At 41.9% G+C, this 20,346-nt stretch overlaps 1 protein-coding gene across 2 annotated transcripts; it reads left to right on the top strand.

Annotated features, from left to right (window-relative positions):
* Positions 1-416: 416 nt before the first annotated feature.
* Positions 417-18,736, top strand: jam2a (junctional adhesion molecule 2a). 2 transcript variants are annotated; one of them, XM_005450042.4, is made up of 10 exons: positions 417-853; positions 7,093-7,158; positions 7,372-7,482; positions 10,997-11,146; positions 11,259-11,446; positions 11,689-11,791; positions 12,642-12,749; positions 12,889-12,904; positions 18,467-18,500; positions 18,662-18,736. In XM_005450042.4, the coding sequence occupies exons 1-10, from the start codon at positions 805-807 to the stop codon at positions 18,698-18,700; spliced, it is 864 nt and encodes a 287-aa protein (XP_005450099.1). In that variant the 5' UTR covers positions 417-804; the 3' UTR covers positions 18,701-18,736. The 2 variants fall into 2 exon arrangements, with proteins under 2 accessions (XP_005450099.1, XP_005450100.1); XM_005450043.4 differs by having other exon boundaries at positions 418-853; positions 12,892-12,904.
* Positions 18,737-20,346: the final 1,610 nt, after the last annotated feature.

The raw sequence follows: 20,346 nt of genomic DNA, 5'->3' as shown, positions 1-20,346 counted from the left end.
AAAACGCAAACGATTTCAGGTCTTTACAGTTCTTTTAACTCTTAATTCTTAGTGTTGCATCTCAGTGTTTGTCCTCTGTTCCAACAAATCGCCTGTTTCATGATTACTGAAACCAAAGAGATTTTTCATCAAAACTGTTTAAATACTCCGTAATGATTCTGACTGTTTCTAACAAACTTGACTGCAACATCGAAGAAAGAAACTGTAATATGTGTGTTTCTACGTGGAGTGGGCCTCAAAGTTCAGCATAACTCGCGGGTCTCCCTCGGGGTTCTGTATTAAGGGGGCCACACCTTTGCTGCCACCCCACCGCTATGCTATGTGGCCACTTGGCAGTGCAGTGCGCGTCTTGGACACGGCGCTGCGCTCTCGGCGCTCCGCCGCTCTGCTCATCAGAGCTCACTCCGCCCTCCCTCCCTCTCTCCCTCCACCTCAATCTCAACCAGCCGCCCAGCGAGAACAGAGAGCATCCATTCGCGTCTCTCTGACAGTGACAGAGGCTGCTCGCCATTGCTCACCGCACTTTTCAGCCGGGACGTCGATCTCGCTGACTGCTCCGCGCAGAAGTTGCGACTTCACGCTCGTCTGTTTCTCGTGCCAGGAGCTGAGCGCCGGGTCGGTCCGGTTGCTTGACACACACGCACACGCGCGCACAGACACCCTCCCCGGAGATCAGTTTATTCCCTGGATGCTGGGTGAATTATCCGGGAGTTGCGAACAAGTGAACAACAAAGCCGAGGCTCGGGATCTGCCTCCTCGCTCCGTCCTCCGAAGACGAGACTCCAGCCAGAGTTGGGGACGATAATGATGTGGACGTCCCTGTATCTTCCTGTTGTGATTTTACTGATGCAATGTAAGTGGAAAATGGAAAGTGTTCATTCGAAGAAGTTGCTCTTACAGTGTTCCCTTTTATTTACTTTTCAGGACGAGGGAGAAACCATTACGAATCATTAAGAAAACCGATTCTTTAAAAGGTGCTTGAAAGCCTAGATGTTTATCTTGTGGGGAAATTCTACTGATTTTCACTGAAGTCATAATACAGCGTTGGTCTGTTTTCTATAAACATGATTTGGAAGATGAATATATGGAGGAATTTTTCATTTCACGTTTTTTCTTTTTTGGATTCACGTAATTGTTGATTTGCAAGCGCCCCCCCGGTTTAGTTGAACCCCCTCCGATAGAGTGGGCCGTGGTGACGGTGCAGCCAGGCTGGGTTCCTACAAGCTGGCCCCAAAGTTGTATTGGCCTGGTGCCACTTAAGGGTGTGGGTGTTATGTTGGTGGCGGGTGGGTACCCATTTTTGGCAGAATAAGCCACAGATCTGCGCGTGAGGTCAGCGTTTGGATTTCTACCAGAAACTTCAAGCTGGTTTTCACCGTGACACGGAGTTTGTTTGTTTCTTCAGGGGCGGTGGGAGGGAAGAAATTGGGAACACAAAAAGTTACACTTTTAAATGTATTTTAAGGCGAAAATAACAAGAAAACATCTCAAGTGGGCTGATTATCCTGCACGGAGACGCAGGAAGGAAGAGTGCTGTTTGGGGCTTGAGCGTGAGATGGATGTGATGAGACAGTAAGAGTGAGTCACTCACATTTTACTCACATTTCGCCACCTGTCAGGACACCGGGTCAGAGTTCACAGAGCTGTGTGTTTTCAGTCCCGCTGTGATAGAAATCACTCGTCATGTGGCTCAATTGATGGATGTCAGCAGGTGAGAAGAGCACCATTGAGATCCCCCTCCCCCCTCAGCTCCACTGCTACTTGTACAGTGCATTGTTTAAAAAGGAAAAAAGAAACAAAAGAAGTAGAAGAGGAAATGTTTTGGGTGGGTCTCTGGCAAGTGATCCCGAAGCTTCCATATCACCTCTTCTCTCTCTCACTCTATCTCTATCTCCCTCTCTCTCACACACACACACACACACACACTCACAAACAGTTTAAGTAATACCCCCAACCTCACCCTCTCGCACACATATATCCACACATCAACTCCCTCATATCAACCTCTCTCTCTCAGACACACACACTCTCTCATGCTGTGTCTGTCTGAGACAGCTGTTGCTCACAGTCTTACAGTCATACACAGACTGGCTTTGTTCAAATGGAGAACACACACACACACACACACACACACACACACATGCCCGCACAGTCAGTCGTCATCCTGTTTTCCTGCGCACTCCCCCTCCACAGCCTTGAAATGTGTTTGCCCTCCACGTTCATGTTATCTACATCACGCAGGCAGACAGGATATTTCCTATGGGTCCATCTCCCTCCCTCTTTCATTTGTTCTCTGTTAATTTGAATAAGTGCCTTAATTATTACTGCGCCATGCTTTTGACCTCGGCACAGCCCTGGCAACACCCGCCTCAGTCTCTGTAATACTCAGAACGGACCGCGTAATGAGAGTAAAGCTGAGTGCCAAGGAGTGAGCGTGCCATCCTTCTATTTTTTGCTCAGGGAAGAGGGTGGCTGTCCCTCCTGTGAGTTTAAGCAGTAGCACTGTTTGATTGATGTTAATGCCATGCACGACATCCGTGTGTGTGTCTGTGTGTGTTTTAGTCTTTTTCCTTCCTGTGTTGGTGCTATTGTTAGTCTTTCCCGTGCTTCAGAACCACCACAGGCCCACAGAAGCAGCATTTTAATTACCGCTGTGGCCAAATCCGATGCTATATTGGAGAATCACCAGAGACCTGCTGCTGTGGTACTTATTATAATAATCTTTTTCATCTGGCAAATCTAGTGCAACGCTGCAGCCCCTCATTAGGCCATTTTGCTGTTCACTTGACCAAAGTAGTTGAAGTCCACCTGGATTGGTGGAAAAAGTGTAAAATGGAGTTGATTTTCAACCCCTAGTGGTCCATACTTATGTACTGTGTAACTATGTATGACGACACTGAGTAGTTAGGATACTCAGCACTCGGTGCCGGTAATAGTCCTGCTAACTGGAAATGATGTTAACCCAAATCAGTCTGCTCTGTCTGATGATTGTTTTGTACTCATCTATCAGGGCTGCGTGCATTAGCTCCTATGGATGTTCCAGTTTTTGGCCAACAATCAAGGTCAATCCTGGAAGGCGATACAAATCTCTTTGTGACTCGGTCAGGAAAGGCGGTGTAAAAATCAGCCAAATGAAAACATGTGGTGCACTCTGAGAACCTCCGCTGACTAACGGAACAATTTGGAGATGTTTTGTATGTCTTATAAGATTACGCTGTCCGTTTGGATGCAAATGCCAGTCATTGTTTAAAGCAGACCTAATTAAGTCCCAGCTCTTTAACTTTTATTCTTGGACTCTACTGCACTGGCTTTGCATGGATCACAATTCAAGATGATCCTTATTTAGCCTTGCTGTAGCACAAACAGCAGCTGCCAGGACTCAAAAATTAACATAACATCTAGATGAGCAAAAGTCTGTCCCATAGAGCTGTTGTGTATATAAAACACGAATGATTAAAAACTCCCACAAAACATTTAAAATAAAAAATAAAGTGTTAAATAAAACCTAGCAGTACTAAGTTTTGTTTAAGAGTTCAGAGGCTGATCAGATTAATCAGACGCTCCGTCATCAAACAACTCTAGGGAAGGGTTTAAAGTGTATTTTGTTTTCTACTTCCTACTGGAAGTAGGACAATGGCACGTTGACCAACATCCCAAAACAGGCAGCTGTAGCTGACAGGCCAGCTAGACCTCACCTCTGCTTATTAGAGTTCAGCTCTATTCAGTTTTATTCATACAGCACTACTTCAGAAGAGCAGTCACCTCATGGGGCTTTATATGTTAAGGAACTGGACCACTCCACCATGTTGGTGCTGTTGTTGCCTTTTAGAATATTTAATTGAATTGTATGATAAATCATATGGTTTTCGTGCAGTCCTTGGCTCTTCATCTCTTGGCACTATTTATGGAATTTATGTGTACTGCCTCCTAACCAGGTTTGCTAATGTTGGCAGATAACTCCATACACTGCTGCAAACCTGGTCATTTCTACAAGAAAACCCCCCATATAAAACATATTGGAAGCCAAAATACTAGCTGAGTTTTAGCTTTTCTCCGATTAAAGGTAGAGTGTAAAAAATCTCACCACTAGATGTCACTAGATCGCAGATTGCAGGTTCAATTCTGTTTTTGTACCTTTCCTGACTCATCTGCAAAATCCTAGCTTTGATGGCCACTGCAGGACAAAGAACTCTGGCAGCCATTCATCTGTAGTGAGTGTAAACTGTCAGTCCATTGTTTACCTCAGAAATATGCCAGATGTCCACATCTATTTATTATGAGGGAGTCTGCAAAACTTTGTGAAACAAGTTCAATACGAGTCAGTGAGCCAAGAAAGCTCACTTCTGTCCGATGACAGCGATACCGAAGTGAATTGTTGAGGACATCCTGAACTTTTTTGTCAGTAAGCGCTGCTGTTTTTGCCGCTGTTAGCTATTGTTAGCTGCTGTTAGCGAAACTTTCTTTGAACTGGATCTAACACTGTCTGACTCTGACACTTAGAAAATAAAGTCTCACACATTGTGGCAATGAAATCAAACAGTTTATCAGGTGGAAATTGTGATTTTTCGAAACTTGAGCCTAACATTGGCTGGTATAATATCAGCTTAAAGCCAGCTGTTGTTGTTGTTTAGCCTGCTCTTGTCGGCGATGTCCATTTTGCCAACTGTATTCAAGATGGCGAGGCAAGATGGCAGTTTCCATAAGCCAGCGCTCCTGTGTGTTTGATTAATTGATTAACTTAAAGTTTATGAGAATGCATCAGTTTGATATTAAATAAACAAAAAAAATAACTAACTGTACCTTTAAGACGTCGCTACCTTAAGACAGCTTTTTTCTCCTGATTGTCTAAACAGAATTTAGAGCAATGTGGTTCACCATATATAAATATATATATATATATATATATATATATATATATATGTATGGAAAAAACCACAATAGGTCTGCTTTAAATTCACCCACACGAGCAGCAACAGATGACACAACATCAAAGTGGCATCCAGGGGTCAGTGGGTCAACTTTTGCTTGCTGGCAGTCGTCTGTGAGCTTGAATAACATTTGTTATTTACTTGACTTACACAGCAGCCTGTAAAAGCTACACCATGTTAACATTAGCCACCACGCAGTTTTGAAATGATCCGAGCGGGCCATGTGTTCATTGTCTGCCTCGACGCCTTTGTAGTTAATTGAGGACAGTGGAGCTGACAGCGTTCGTAGCAGCAGAGCACAGAAAAGCATGACAGAGGCAGCGGGACCTCACTTGCAGAGCCTCTCTGCTCTTTTCTTTAAGTGTGCGCTTTTATGTGTATGTGTCATGCACACAAAAGCGCACTCAGTGTGGGCACGTTGTCAGCCCTGTTACATTTCTTCTTTCTCAAAGAGACACCCTTCAAGGTGGCGGCAGGCCTGGTCTCACACTATGTGACAAGAGCTTCTTCCTCTCACAGTCCTACTGTCTGAAAGGATCTCCTTCGCCTTCAATCCCACTCTCTCTTTTATTCATGCTTCTGCGGGTCTCTTGTCCCCCCCCCCGCCCTAACCGACCTCCCCCCGGTCGCCTCACTCTCCTCCACTCCATTTGTATTCTATTCTTAGGGCCGCTCATCTCTCCTCCGTTCATTCTTGTCCTTTTTTTAATCTCATTGTATCTCCCTCCCTCGTCTTGTTCACCCTCAAGTGAGACAATGGCTCCTCTGAGGGCGTCGCGATACACGAGCCAAAGCTACGATGATAATCCTGTTACACTGTTGCAAGTCAACACACAGCAACGTGAAGGCGAGCGAGGAGGAGCGTCTGGAGGCAGAGCGTGCACTTTTAATTCACCTAGGTCAAAGTTTGACCAAGTGAAGCTGGTGTAAACTATGCAAACGTCACGGAAAGCTTTAAAACGAAAAGAAAAAACCTCGAGTGTGCTTGATGCTGCATTCGGAAAATGACATTAGGGTGGTGCTTATGTAAAAAAGTTACTTATAAAAATAGCTGCCATTGTGCAAATTTGTGTGAGAGACCTTAAGCGCACATAGAGCTGAACAGTCAGTTTGACTGGCCATCTCCATGTTGTAGTTCACACTTCCTGTCTTTTGTCTCAGCTTGGCCAGCACCCTTCCACCTCACCCCTCCTGCCACAGCGAAACCTTCTCTTACTCACTGTAATCTGGTGACAATGGGCCCTGCACAGGAAAGTGGAGATGTGACAATATATTTTGTCATACTTATGTTTAAAGTTACAACCATGAGATTTGAGTTGTGCTGTTTCCAGGGACAATAGCAGGAAAGTGTGTGTGTGTGCGTGCTTGCAAAGGCGAGGGAAGTTAATGAGCTTTCAAGAACGTATGAAGAAGAAATCCTCTTTTACCCAAATTATAAGTTTTTAGAAGTTTTGAAGGCCATAATGTTCCCCAGTACCCCCAGAGGCCCATTCAACATTTATTCTGTAATTTCCCAGCTGCGCAGCCTTCAGTCTGAAAACCTTTTTCAGGCTGAAGTTAGACTCTCTGTGTGTTTTACTGCTTTTCCTGTTCCTGCCTTCACGATTCCGACCTGCTTCTCCGTCATACGTCCTTCACTCATCCTTAACCTCTAATTAATCACAGGACGACCAGACGTTAATCCTCCCCTTAAACCAATCAGCACGCAGGAAAAGCAGCAGCAGCTGCTGCTTCCTCTTCCTGTGTCAAAGACACACAGATATCAGGGAAACCCAAACATAGGTGGAAGCTAATGCCTACCATACATCAGGTTAATCTGACCCAGTCCCCCCTCAATGTAATGACTGATGACTCTTCCTATCTAAACATACAGCAGGCTGCTCCTTAACCCCGCGGGATTAAATCGACGGAGGGAGTAATCCCGTCCTTAACTCCAGATATCCTGGAGAAAGACGACTGACGTCTTTACCTCGGACAGTGGAGCGAGACACCAGAGACGGCCATTAAGTATTCTCCTCTTGCAGTTAGCGGGCAATGTGGAGCACTTTACCCAATTCACCTTGCCCCCTAATGGATGATGAGTGATATTGCATTCTGAACTGCTCTCACCTCTCTTTTTATCTCCCTCTCTCCCTCCCCTCTCCTCCTCTTTCACCTCCACCAGGTTCCCCCTCCGTTCCTGTCACAGTGACGACCAACAGACATAAAGTGGAGGTAGAGGAGCACAAAGGTGAGGCGGGAAAAAAAAATAAAGCAGCCCTTCTGTGGGCCGCTTCCACGTTTTGGTCTTTTTTTGGTTTGTTTGTTTTTTCTAACCAAGCTTCTATCTGATTCTCTCTGTCAAAATAAATCATAAGGCTATAAATAGACCAAGCAGTTAAAAATGCCACTGATCCTTCGCTGCTGTGGAATAAATATCTCATTGGTCACACTCCCTCTTTAGATGCAGTGCTGTCCTGCATATTCTATACAGAGACTGACCAGCAACCACGCATCGAATGGAAGAAGAAGGGGAAAGACGTCTCCTTTATGTTCTATGAGGGAAAGTTTCGAGGTGAGAAAGCATCCCGTCGCTCTCCATCCTCTCGGTGAACAAACAGGACATTTGTTGTAATCAGCTTGCAGTACCAGCTGGATAGGGTGTGCCACACAAAAAAAAACCCAAAAACAAAACACTTGGGTACGGGTGAGATATTTCAGTCTATGTGTCTCTTGTCCTTGATCTCTCATCTTTATGTTTTAGGATTTGAATTTAATGGGCGAAATAAATAATGAATTGCAGCAGCTTTCACCCGGGCCAGTCGTTTTTAAAGGCGGTGCAGTTAGCCTGACAGTTTTCTCAAATATGTCAAGGCTTTGAAATGCCTTTGACCCATCGCTGCCTCTTCATTGGCTGCTTTACGGCTGAAGTTAGTTTTAAAGGTGCTATGAATAGTTACTGTGTTCATAATGTGAGGCTGCTTCTTAGAAATTGCTGCTATATCTTGTGAATTCATGACAAGCCTTGCCATGGAAGTCGTCCTTTCAAGCTGTTATCTCTCTGAGATAACAGCTTTTTGATATGGAGTTATGTAAACTGCATGACTGCGGATTGTAAAATCTATTATTTTAATTTCAGCTGAGATATCATGTTATAGTTTACTGTTTTAAGAAAAATTCCCCAACCACTTAGGTAGAGGGGATTCCCCAACCAGGAGTACTTGATGTAGCCGGGACATATATGTGGAAGTGTCAGTTTAACTGTTACAATTGAACAACCAAGTGGTAGTAAAGTTAACAAATTGGGGGAAAAAACACCAAAAAGAACCCAGGAAGGATTAAAAAAATAAATAAATAAATATATATATATATAGATAGATAGATAGATATATAATGGTCCAAAAAGCAAGAGGAAGTTCAAATACATTACTAAAAGTATGGCTACTATATGAAAGTATTATCTAATATTACTAATAAACAAATTAGCTTAACATAATAGATAAACACGTAAAACAGTGGCTAGCTAAAAAGTATTCCTAGCTTTTAAAATGTTGGCTAACCGTATTGATTAACTGTTAAGCTAGTAACTTAAAGTATGGATAAACAGTTGAAATGTTTAGCTAACCACTGGTAATGTTTAGGTGTAGTAGCTAAAAGGTATGTATGAATAATATTAAAAGTAAATACTGGATACATTTGAACACCAAAGGTCACAAAAGGGTTGTTGGGAAGCAGTTTCTTAGGGAGACAACAAACTAATATTTGGTCAATATTTGGTATGGCCACTTTTATTCTCCATCACACTCTTTGGCAGCGTTCTTGTCATGTCTTTAAGTAGTCTTCAGGAATAGTTCTCCAGGCTTCTTGAAGGACATCCAAAGCTCTTCTTTGGATGTTTCTGCCTTTTGTTCTGTTCTCTGTCAACATGCTTCCACACTGCTTCAATAATGTTGTGGTCTGAGCTCTAGGGAGGCCAGTCCATGACTCATAGTGCTCCACTGTGTGTTTTTCTATCCAGATACGCTTTTACTGCATTGACGTATGTTTGGGATAATTGTCAAGCTGAAAAATGAAGCTGTTGCCAATAAGATGCTTTCCAGATGATATTGCATCATGGATCAAAAACTGATGGTGCTTTCCTCCATTCATAATTCAATCATTTTTTACAAGATCCCGAGCACCACTGGCTGACATGCAGCCACAAACCAGATGGCTGTAGACACTGTCATACCTTTCCCCTGACCTCCTCTGTATATACTGACAATGATTTAAACCAAATATCGAATCAAATAGAATTTTTCATAGATTAAACTAAAGAAATGGGAACAAATGAGGCTGCTAGTAACAAAGCACCCAAAGATACCATTTAAAATTGCTAAAATTGCTGTTATGTGTAGACACAACACTCGTTCATCCCTCAAGTTAGGTGCTTTTTTCACTATTTAATAAGTTGGCGTTAAGTGTGTTCACACACACACACACACACACACACACACACACACACACACACACACACACACACACACACACACACACACACAAATCCTTCTTTTCTTCTGAGAATGGTCAGGTGCAAGCACTGGGCTGAAAATGAGTGAAAAAGCAGCCAAATAAAAACTTTGAAAGACCTTTAGAAAGCCTGAAGATATACTGTTCAAGACCACTTTAAAGGCTTACAAGAACATGTGGCTCCATGGAAGCAAAATGTAAAGAAATGAAGGGTTACTCAACACTTGCACAGCGCTACATCATTGGAGAAAATGCATAATAGTTTTCTAAATTCTTAAAAGTTGATTTGTGTAAGTTTCATAGTGAATACAGAATGATTTCTTGTCTTGGCTACAAACCTAATCTGATGAAATCCCTGTAACTAAAGCCATTTATTAGTGCAGTGCGAATACCAAGTAAATATAGGACCAGTATTACGATACCAATGCTTGAAAGCAGCTTATGTAGGGAAGAGCAGTGTTTGATCATTTATGAGATGAATCCTCATCAATTTGCAAGTTCTTTTAATACATTTTAATGTTATTTTTTGCAGTAAATTTAAATAACTACTAAATCATTGTGATTTTTACTTTCCAGCTAATTTCAGCTTTTCATGTACTTTGAAACCTTTTTTTTTTGGAGACCGGAAATGTAACCGTGTCTGTCTCTAAAGCACTTTGGGTCCACTTCTGTTGTTTAAATGTGCTACAGGCTATAAATAAAATAGATGTGACAGTCAAACACAAAAAGGTATGAGGTACATTGTCTTTCATAAAATAAATATACATATATAAATTTAACATACTGAACCTAGCAGATAGAAACAAAGCATCAATCTTATCATGCTAGTATGTCTCTAAGACAGGGGTGTCGAACTCCAGGCCTCGAGGGCCGGTGTCCTGCAGGTTTTAGATCTCACCCTGGGTCAACACACCTGAATCAAATCATTAGTTCATTACCAGGCCTCTGGAGAACTTCAAGACATGTTGATGATGTCATTTAGCCATTTAAATAAGCTGTGTTGGATCAAGGACACATCTAAAACCTGCAGGACACCGGCCCTCGAGGCCTGGAGTCGGACACCCCTGCTCTAAGACCATCCAACCAAAATATCGGTAGTGTCGGTATCAATATTTAGATCGATCCGCCCACCTTTACCAGTGATACACACAAACTCCTGACGATGAAGTAGAGTGTACACTCGATAGCTGTACCAGATTATTACCCACACACAAACATGTACTAGGTGGCTGTCTGATCAGACTTGGACATTTGTGTTTTCACATACGCCTCCATTGGGTGATGTCTACAAAAGTCCAGGGTTCAGTGCACGTGTGTCACATCCAGTAGCTGCATGACAGTATAAGAAATCCTCAGTGTTGGGTTTACGGCGACTCAAAATGTCTCCAAATTATAGCAGTGGTTAAAAAAAAGAAAACATTTAATTGTAGATTATTTTACTCATACTGCAGTTGTTCAGTTGCTACTGGTTATTAAATTTTGGGTGGCAGTATTGCAGACCGTAGATTATAACATGCAGTGGCTGTAGCCCACAGCCATGGAAGACATTTCCACTTCTGACCTTCTATTCTTTCTCTCAGGTCCCTTTGAGGGCCGGGCGACCATTGAAGGAGCGACAGTGACGCTGAAAAAAGTGACCCAGGAGGACGCTGGAGAGTACCGCTGTGAGATCAGTGCTCCTAAAGACTCTGTCACCCTGGGCGAGACCAATGTAACGCTTAAAGTCCTAGGTACCACTGACTGAGATGAGAATCTGCTGTAAAAAGAACATTCAAACTATATTAAAGATGGGAATGTTTTTTTGCTTACATTGCTGTGATTTTTCTGCCCGTTTTTTTTTAGTGCCGCCTCAAACCCCACTCTGTGAAATCCCCAGCTCAGCAGTGACTGGCTCAGTGGTACAGCTGAGCTGCAGGGACCAGCACAGCATCCCACCTGCCACTTACTCATGGTACAAGGACAACCAGCCAATGAACCCGCCCCGTCTTGCCAACGCAACCTATCTAATCAACTCGCGCACAGGAGTTCTGGTGAGACAAATAAGTGTGTGTGCATGCAGATAAAGAAAACAGGGAAATGTTGCACACTGTAGTATCGTGTGGGTGATTAACACCCTCAGCATAAAGATGCTTCTGCTGAGTCGCTCTTCGGTTTAATACAAGGTAGCATTCCTGATTCTTCCTCAAGGACCCATCAGGACAGAAGACACTTCACTTTAAAGCGTGCTCTTTCTAATAATAGAGGTTTGTTGGTTGTTTTTTCTCTTCCACAGGAGTTTAAATCTGTAGCCAAAGAGGACACCGGCCGATACAGTTGCCTGGCATCCAACGGAGTGGGACTACCCAAGATGTGCGAGGCCAAGCATATGACGATAGGTGTGTGTGTGTGTGTGCGTTTCCACACTAAATCCTGCCTCATCCCCCACACCTTTCAGCACCAGACAAAATCAAGGATGCAGTGGAGAGGAAAAGCCCACTAAGTTCATTCCACCCTGCTTCTAATGTCTGGACACATTTATAGCCTAGCCTACAGTTTGAAGAGATCCTGTAGCCAGTGTGGGCCAAATTACAAAATTTAAAATGGTGCTGTTGATGAAAATAAGTGCTGGGCTTGTTAATAAATCATGTAATGTGCTCTACGTTAATGCACACTACCATTTAAGCACCTAAAGTAGACCTGTTATGCTAATTTTCAGCTCCATATTTTTTATTCCTGGAATGTGCTGGAGCAGCTGTGCTTGATTTTAAAAAGTAGTTTATTTTACACTGAGCCTGGTACAGTCCATCTGTCTGAAACTAGCTCCTCCCACTCCCTTCCCATTGGCTCATTAACGCTTTAACAGCAGGTGGGTGGAGCTTTTGCAATCGCAGATGGCCATATTAGGGGTTGCTGCTCTCAGTGACATCACACAGAGCCACGAGGGGAAAAGCCTGTCTAAAACAGAGCATTTACAGCAGTCTGTGACCTGAGCTTGTGGCTCACAGGCATTACTTATACATTTGGTTATGTTTAAGATGAGCATTCATCATTGTAACTGTATATATATGACAAAAAGAAAAGCATATTAAGTGGACTTTATTAAATTATAGGAATGCTGAAGTACAGCTACCCACTTTAGGAGATTATTTTGCTTTATTTGCTGCTTCTTGATTTATCTTGTGTCTCGCTGCTTCAATAAATTAGCGAGTAAACAGCTCATAACTCAGTCTTCATTCGCACTTCCAGAGGACGTCAACGTCACAGCGATAGTGGCAGCAGTGTTAGGGGTCTTCCTGGCCGTGCTCATCTGTGGATGCGGCGGTTTCCTGTTACAGAGGAACGGCTTCTTCAGCCGTGAGTTTGTGTGGCTGTCTTGGCAGTCCGAAAACCACTCCACAGTGCACCAATTAATATAGAAACTGTTTTCAATTCCCGCCAAAAAAGAATGACATTGACTCTGTTTTCTCTTCCACGGTCCCGGCTCATTCATCAGCAGGACACAGAGGAAGGTAAGAGCTTTGTGATTAAATTAACATTGATGTGAACAAACACAAGCTAATATCTTACACGCTGAAGGAGGAGGGGAGGCGGTGGGGAGGGGTGGATTGTTGTTGCACTTAGCCGGCCTGTCTGCATCTGTGTGCTGAGTCAGGACTGTATGGAGTGACAGCTGTGGCTGTGTGTTTTTTTTATTTGAGATGCAGCAGTGCCTGCTTTTCAACTCGCTGGGTCATTTGATTGGCGGCAACAGATGTAAAACCCTGGGAAAACATTTTTTTGCTATTGTTTTGATTGATTTTTTTTTTTTTTTAGAATTGATTTCCACTTCCAGGCAGATGTACTAATGTTGAATTCATGTCAAAATACAGCCAGACAGATGACCACTCCACCCGCCTCCTCCCTCCTCAAAACAGGGCTGTGGGGGAAACAATCAGTGCAACATAATTATGGAATAATTACAGGCTGTTAATCAGCAAGAAGGAAAATATTGGCAGTAGAAGGAATTATAGGCAATTAAACTGATTGGACGGGTAATTTGAAAAGGATTATTTGGATATTGAAGAATGAGAGTGTGGCATAGCTGAAGGCGCTTACACCCGTCTTACAGACACTGCCCTCCAAACACACCAGAGTGGGTGTAAAGAGGTTCCAGAAGACACAGAGACATAAATGCATGGCCTCGTATCCCAGGTCTGACTCGCCTGACTTTATGTTATTTGATTACTGGCTTGTTACTGCTTAGAGTTTGATGGGGAGTCAGCGTTGAGCTCTCCTTAAAGCTGATGCGAAAGCTCTTTGTCTGGGTTAAAGTCTGATGCTTATCCTGCTGAGCTAACTGGAGTTGTCAGTGTCAACTTCCTATTTATAGAACAGGCTTCTTCACAAAGAATCAAAGACAATGCGACATGATTTCTGATGCACCGATAGTGGGTACAAATTTACTGAGCGGCGATGCAGATCTAGGATGTGGCATCTAAGAGAAAAATGGTCCCTCGGGCACCTGGTTAGATGGATGAATGTTATTTCATGCTGAGGACTGACAGCGGATGTGTTTTCAGTCGTCGTAGATGAATGTTGGTTGAATGAAGCACAGTTCGAACTGTTCTGGCTTTTTTTTAGGATACTAAAAAGCATCCGGCTTGTTTAGCATGTAGTTGCTCACTTAAGATCTTGTTGGAAAATATTAGCCAAAGAAGAAGGAAACAGTTTATTTCTTTTATTTCAAATGAGGCACTAGTGATTTTACAGTGTATGATGAATACTTGAAATGATAGGTTGTAGTAAGGAACTACAGTGGCTTGCAAAATTATACGGCCCCCTTGAACTTTTCCACATTTTGTCACATTACAGCCACAAACATAAATCAATTTTATTGGAATTCCACGTGAAAGACCAATACAAAGTGGTGCACACGTGAGAAGTGGAACGAAAATCATACATGATTCCAAACATTTTTTACAAATAAATAACTGAAAAGTGGGGTGTGTGTAATTATTCAGCCCCCTGAGTCAATACTTTGTAGAACCACCTTTTGCTGCAGTTACAGCTGCCAGTCTTTTAGGGTATGTCTCTACCAGCTTTGCACATCTAGAGACTGAAATCCTTGCTCATTCTTCTTTGCAAAACAGCTCCAGCTCAGTCAGATTAGATGGACAGCGTTTGAACAGCAGTTTTCGGATCTTACTTTTGCAAGCCACTGTAGATATAGTAGAAGTCTTTAAAGGTACAGTCAGCTGTACACATAAATATGCATCATTCTTTGGTGTTTAGTTTGTGGAGTTAAGGAGGTAGAGCAGGAACTGATCGGAAGGTTGGTGGTTCGATCCTAAATATCCTTGGGCATGATACTGAACCCCAAGTTGCTCTCAGCTGCAGTCGTCAGTGTTTTAGTGTTTGATAGAAAGCACTGAGCACAGTTTGTGGAAGCCACCATGTTCTCCTCCATCCTGAATACAGTGGCTGAAATGGACATTGCTGTTCCACCAAACTGTGTTTTACATATGCGGCCGGAGCCTGACCACATGTGTAGTCCGCTAATGATGGAGAAGAGAACTCATGGGCATTCACATGCCGCAAGCTTTGCTTGTGTTTTTGATTCATTGTGTTTTTAGTTAGTCCACCATTATAGCAAGACCAGCTTTTTTCTGCAATAAACATTGCTGCATTTAGCAGTAGTTTGTTATTAAATCAATTCAATTCAAATTTTAACTTGATTTAAATTTTAATTCATGTGTGCAACTTCAGACTTAAATACGAATGATCGTACCTATGTTTAATCATCTCCCACACCAAAGAAATGAAAACGTGAAGGAAAGAGTTAACTGGCACTTCATAAACAGGCTTATTTATCCCCGATATTGTCACAATTACTTGCTCTCAGCTTATTAGATATGTGACTGCTAACATTACGCCAGCTAATGCTAGGAGGGTAAGAAAACAGAAATCAGTTTCCTGTAATCTGCACTCTACTGACATCTAGTGGTGAGATATTACACACTGTACCTTTAAAGAGGCCTAAACTGGAGCCTTGGGTAACTCCAGTTATTAAATGCATTGCTCAAACAAAAGGCAGTCACACAGTTTGAACTTTTTAATACTGGGGTGTTGGATTGCTGCATGTGATTGGCTGCATGCTTGCTGGTTTATGAAATGTCATTCATAAAGTGTGCTCAAATAAGCTTGAACATCTTGGTTTACTTCTCTATGTAATTTAAAAGTGGGCTTGAACATATTAGTTCTGCCTATTTTGATTCTTACTTTTTCATTTGGGTTTCCAACATCTGTTGGAATTCAGGTCATTGCTCAAATATTAGATGGACTATTAGGACTTCTACTATTAGTAATATTATTCCAAAGATGAGAGTTAGAGGTCTGGCATTGCTAAGAACTACACACAAATGGCTATAAAACACTGGTCAGGGTCATTTTTTTGCTTGTTTTGTTGCATAATGACAGAATTCACTATTGTTCAACATGCCTGACTAAACCTAAGGATATGAGTGAATATCATTGTTGTCCAACCAGCAGTTCCAGAGACATAATTGGTTGGGCGCCTGTGCATGTTAATATTGATATCTTTTGGCTTTCCAGGTATAAATCTGAATGCACAATCACAGATGCACAGAGAGCTAAATGCATGGAATAGAAATCAAATGTGGATTTAGGATTTAGGTTACAAATGTTCAAGCTTTCCAAACCAACAGTTAAGCTGCACATCTTTACGGATGACTTCACACTAATACTCACACTCCAAAGCATGGTGTGCAGTACGGGTCCACAAGGACATGCTTCTTGTTAAAGCCCATGCCCTGACCCCCCCGCAGGTCATTTTGGATCTCCCAGTGTCATGGTGCAGCCCACATCAGCAGCCAAACCCTGCACAGAGCTGAGGACATGTGAGTGTGGCACATTAGGAAATAAAATATACAGACGTAACTGCTTCGCAGACAGCGAGACTTTGGAGGAACCGCAGAACCTGACCCACCATTAAAACCATATGTTGTTTTGGCTGTTTGTGTTTGGATTAAACAAACGAGATAACGTGTTAATTACTGAGCTTTAGAGGTGCCGGTAAGAAGATTTCTTTTGCTCACAGAGAGCCAAGCTACTTGTTTCCTGTCTTCATTTAAAGCTGAACATCTTTCTGGCTGCAACTTTAAATTTACTGGCTAATTTATGGGTTATTGATCTTTTTCGCCTAACTTATAGTCCTGCGCAGAATTTTGGGAGAAAAGCACATTTGTTTTATTTAAAATAAGACTTAGCCCACTGATTATCCCCGTGAAAGGCTGGTGTACCCCTCCTCTCGCCTAGTGACAGCTGGGATAGACTGCAGCCCAACTGTGACCCTGAATTGGATGCATAGAAGTTAATAGATGGATTAATACTTAATTGATCAGAAATGTTGTCAGTGTAGATATATACAGTGCAGATATTAGTTTTCAGCATGTTTTGATGGGGCACTGTGCTACTAAATGTAATGGAAAATCTTCATTTTAGCTGGACCGGTGCTGCTGCTTACACGTTTCTAGTTGAGTGTAAAGAGTATCAGTGTTTGTGGGTTAAAAATTGGCCACATAAGCAGTACAATAGTGTGCACTACTCCCTCCACAGTACTCCAGTCAAACTAGAAAGAGAGGTAGTGCACATTAGTCCATAAGTGACCATTTGTCAGTCGCTCACTTGAGAAATGGATCCCTCACAGGACCTCAGCAGACAGCGTCATTAAATGTACCTGTAAGAGCCACAGTGCTGGTTTTTAAAGCGCCAACTACACAGTGTTGTATGAAAACTTTACTTTTTCCTCATGAAATAGTTTTAATTTCTTAGAAGAGGATCACTTTCAAAGGACTTATTTTTGGAGGTGATTTCGAGACTATAATTAAAGCCACAGAGGTTGATGTGCCAGACACTCAGCAAGCCAAATGCATTACACAACAGTTCACAGCTCCGCTAACACGATCACTTAGACTTTTAACACCACGTGCCGCTGCAACACAAGACTGCTGCTGAACAAAAGGACCTTTGCACATCTCTGCAGATACAAACAGTTCACGATGAATGATTCCAGTGTTCATTAACGGCGTTTTACAGCATCTCTGATCAATTCCACGTTATGTACAGTTAAAGAAAATGAGTATGTCAAATGTACCGTACAAATCAAAGTTGACTATGTGAACTTTTTTGTTTTGAATGGTGAAAACACTCTGCACTCTGACCATCATTCAGCCTTGATTGCTTAACCCTGTAACACCGAGTGTGTCATATTTGATACACGAGTTTTTAAGATCTCCAAGGTAAAGTAAATTGCACGATAGAATTTTGAGCATTAAATGTCGATGTAGCCAATATAATTAAAACTCATACATGCAAGTTGTTTATTTTTTTTAATTGTCAGACATTTGGATAAACACTCCGTTAAAGCTCCACAGGATTAATTTTTATACATATATTATATATTTTTAACTTTTTTTTTTAAATTGCAACTTTTCAATGTGCAAATTGCTCTTTTGCACTATTTAAAATGACTGTAAATGTGAAAGAAAGAAATTCAGGGAGCTGTTTTTTAACATCCTGCGTGTCATGTTGAAAGGAGATCAGTACCACTCTCATAGCTGTTTATTCAAACAGGAGATGTTAGCTTGGTGTAAAGATCGGAAATGAGAAAAGCATTAGCCCGACTCTCTCCGAATCTTATCTGCTTACAGGCACATTTAAAGCTCCGATCATCACCACGGTTTTTATAATCCTGCCCCTGTATACCACAGCAGTCTATAAACATGGCTGTAACTCCTAAATAATTAACAAATTATTGTTAGAACACTTAAAGTCTGCACAGCTTGATTGATTTAAAAAGGTCTGTCATTCTCCAAATGCATCCACAAGCCCTCCTGCGACAAACTGCAGCACTTTCCTTACACTTTACTCTCCAGTTTGTTCCAGTGCTGCCTAATGACGAGCTCGCTCTGACTGTCCTTCCTACCTGTGTTTGCCACGTGCATTATTAATACAGGCGAGATATGACTCAGGTTAGAGCTGTCAGGTGTTCTTACCATGTTTCTGTCTTCCAGGTCCAATGTCAACTACATCCCTCCACCCCAAGAAGTAAGTGTTTGTTTTCAGGTTTGCCTCTTTCCCTCTCACTTTGCCTAAATGTAGCAGTTCACACTTACCGGATGTTTGATGTGTGTGTGTGTGTGCTTTTTAATTTAAATCATAAGTTTATTTAGCAAACATTAATACTTGTTTTGTGTCCCTCTTCTCAGCCCCAGGATTTTAAACACACACAGTCGTTCATGCTCTGAGAAGCTGGTCTTCCTCTCCAAAAACAAAACAAAGAGAAAAAAAAGGTGATAAGGTGCCAACACTGGATTCTGATTTTGTTTCGGACTCAGAACGAGCTCTTGATCTTCCGATGCGTGCTAATTTCAATCTTTATTCCTCCGCCAATCCTTCCGGATGGTTGATGTCAAGCAAATCTGCAAGGCTTCTTTACTCTCTGGCTTTGCTGTGTATTCGCCTCTTACATTGATGTCTCCTGCTATTATGGGATTAAATACAGTTTCATGGTACTCTGCTCCCCCCTGGTGGTCAGATGTTGAATTTGCAATTGATCTTTTTTTTCTCAGTATAAATTTCTAAGGCTAACTGCTTTAATTACTCAATTTTTTTTTTTTTTTTTTTTTTTTTTGTTACCAAAGACTGATGTTTAATTTGAGAGATTTCTTGTCTTTAAAAAATTGAATCATCACAGGGAATTCTCCTTAAAGCCATAAGGGAAGCATCTCAGTTGTTTTCAATAAAACTACAGCTTACCTCAGTCAGTATTTCGTCTTCGACACTGGGACCACTCGTGATCTTAGTAAGAACAAGAAGCCACTTTCCAATAACGCTGAGGACAACCCCATTCCATCCTGATGTGCCTGCATGGTCTTTTTTATAAATATACATATATACTATATACCTTGTGCCTTTTTAATTTGTCTGTCTGTCATATTTATCTATGGATCACACTTCTTTTTTTGTAAAGAATTTGCCTTACTTTTTTCTTTATATGTCTTTATATTTCTGTGCCACTGATTATCAAAAGGAGTGTCTGTTTTTAGGCTGTGTGAATGACTTCAGAGTTTTATTTGAATAGTGTATCAGTAATAAAGTTTTTTCTACTCAAGCCCATGTTTGTTATTACTGTGTTTCCAATGGTGGAAAGAATGCAACACGAGAAGTAGCTGCATATACAGTAGAGGTGGCATGCTGCGATTTATCGCTCTTTAAAACCACAAATTACATCAAATTATCTCACATGTTGGGGGTTTGGCAACAAAATGAGATTTTCAAGCATAACACTGTCACTAAAACCTGCCTGTAAGGCAGTCTGCTATCAGTCTGAGACTGAATGGGGGGAAGTTTGCAATTACATGCAATCTGTTTCTGATGGTACAGCAACTACCTGTGAAATTACACATCTGGTGGCGTCTACATGGACAGAAATTCACCTTTAACTTTCACATTTGTGCTCAGTACACGTCCCGTTCTCCACACTTTGCAATCACAAGTGGGCATGAGTAAACAACAGAAGCAACCATGTTTTTCTTCTTTTTAGTAGATGTAAGGAGGTTGCTGTCCTGGTTTTATTCCTGTGACTGAGCTGCTAGCTAGCTCAGAAGTAGCAGGTAGCTTTGTCGAGCTAAGTGCATCCAGTGGTGGATGGTTTAACAGTTTGCTCAGCTAATGTTATAACTTTATAGTGGTGCATGAGATGAGCCCTCTTGTTTGCATTTTAATTGACTTAATAAAAGACCAATATTTGGTGTTCCTTTACCGATACGATACCATCAGGCAAAATATTGTGATGCTACGCTGTATTGATTTTCTGCGCTGCCTATGAAATCCTGTAAACAACCATTAACTTGCACTTCCAAAGCCAGTTACTGATGCAAACCCCATGTTT

The sequence above is a fragment of the Oreochromis niloticus genome, linkage group LG23 (genome assembly GCF_001858045.2).
Source record: "Oreochromis niloticus isolate F11D_XX linkage group LG23, O_niloticus_UMD_NMBU, whole genome shotgun sequence".
Taxonomy (NCBI): Eukaryota; Metazoa; Chordata; class Actinopteri; order Cichliformes; family Cichlidae; genus Oreochromis; species Oreochromis niloticus.
This window is presented reverse-complemented; position numbering and strand designations above follow the sequence as displayed.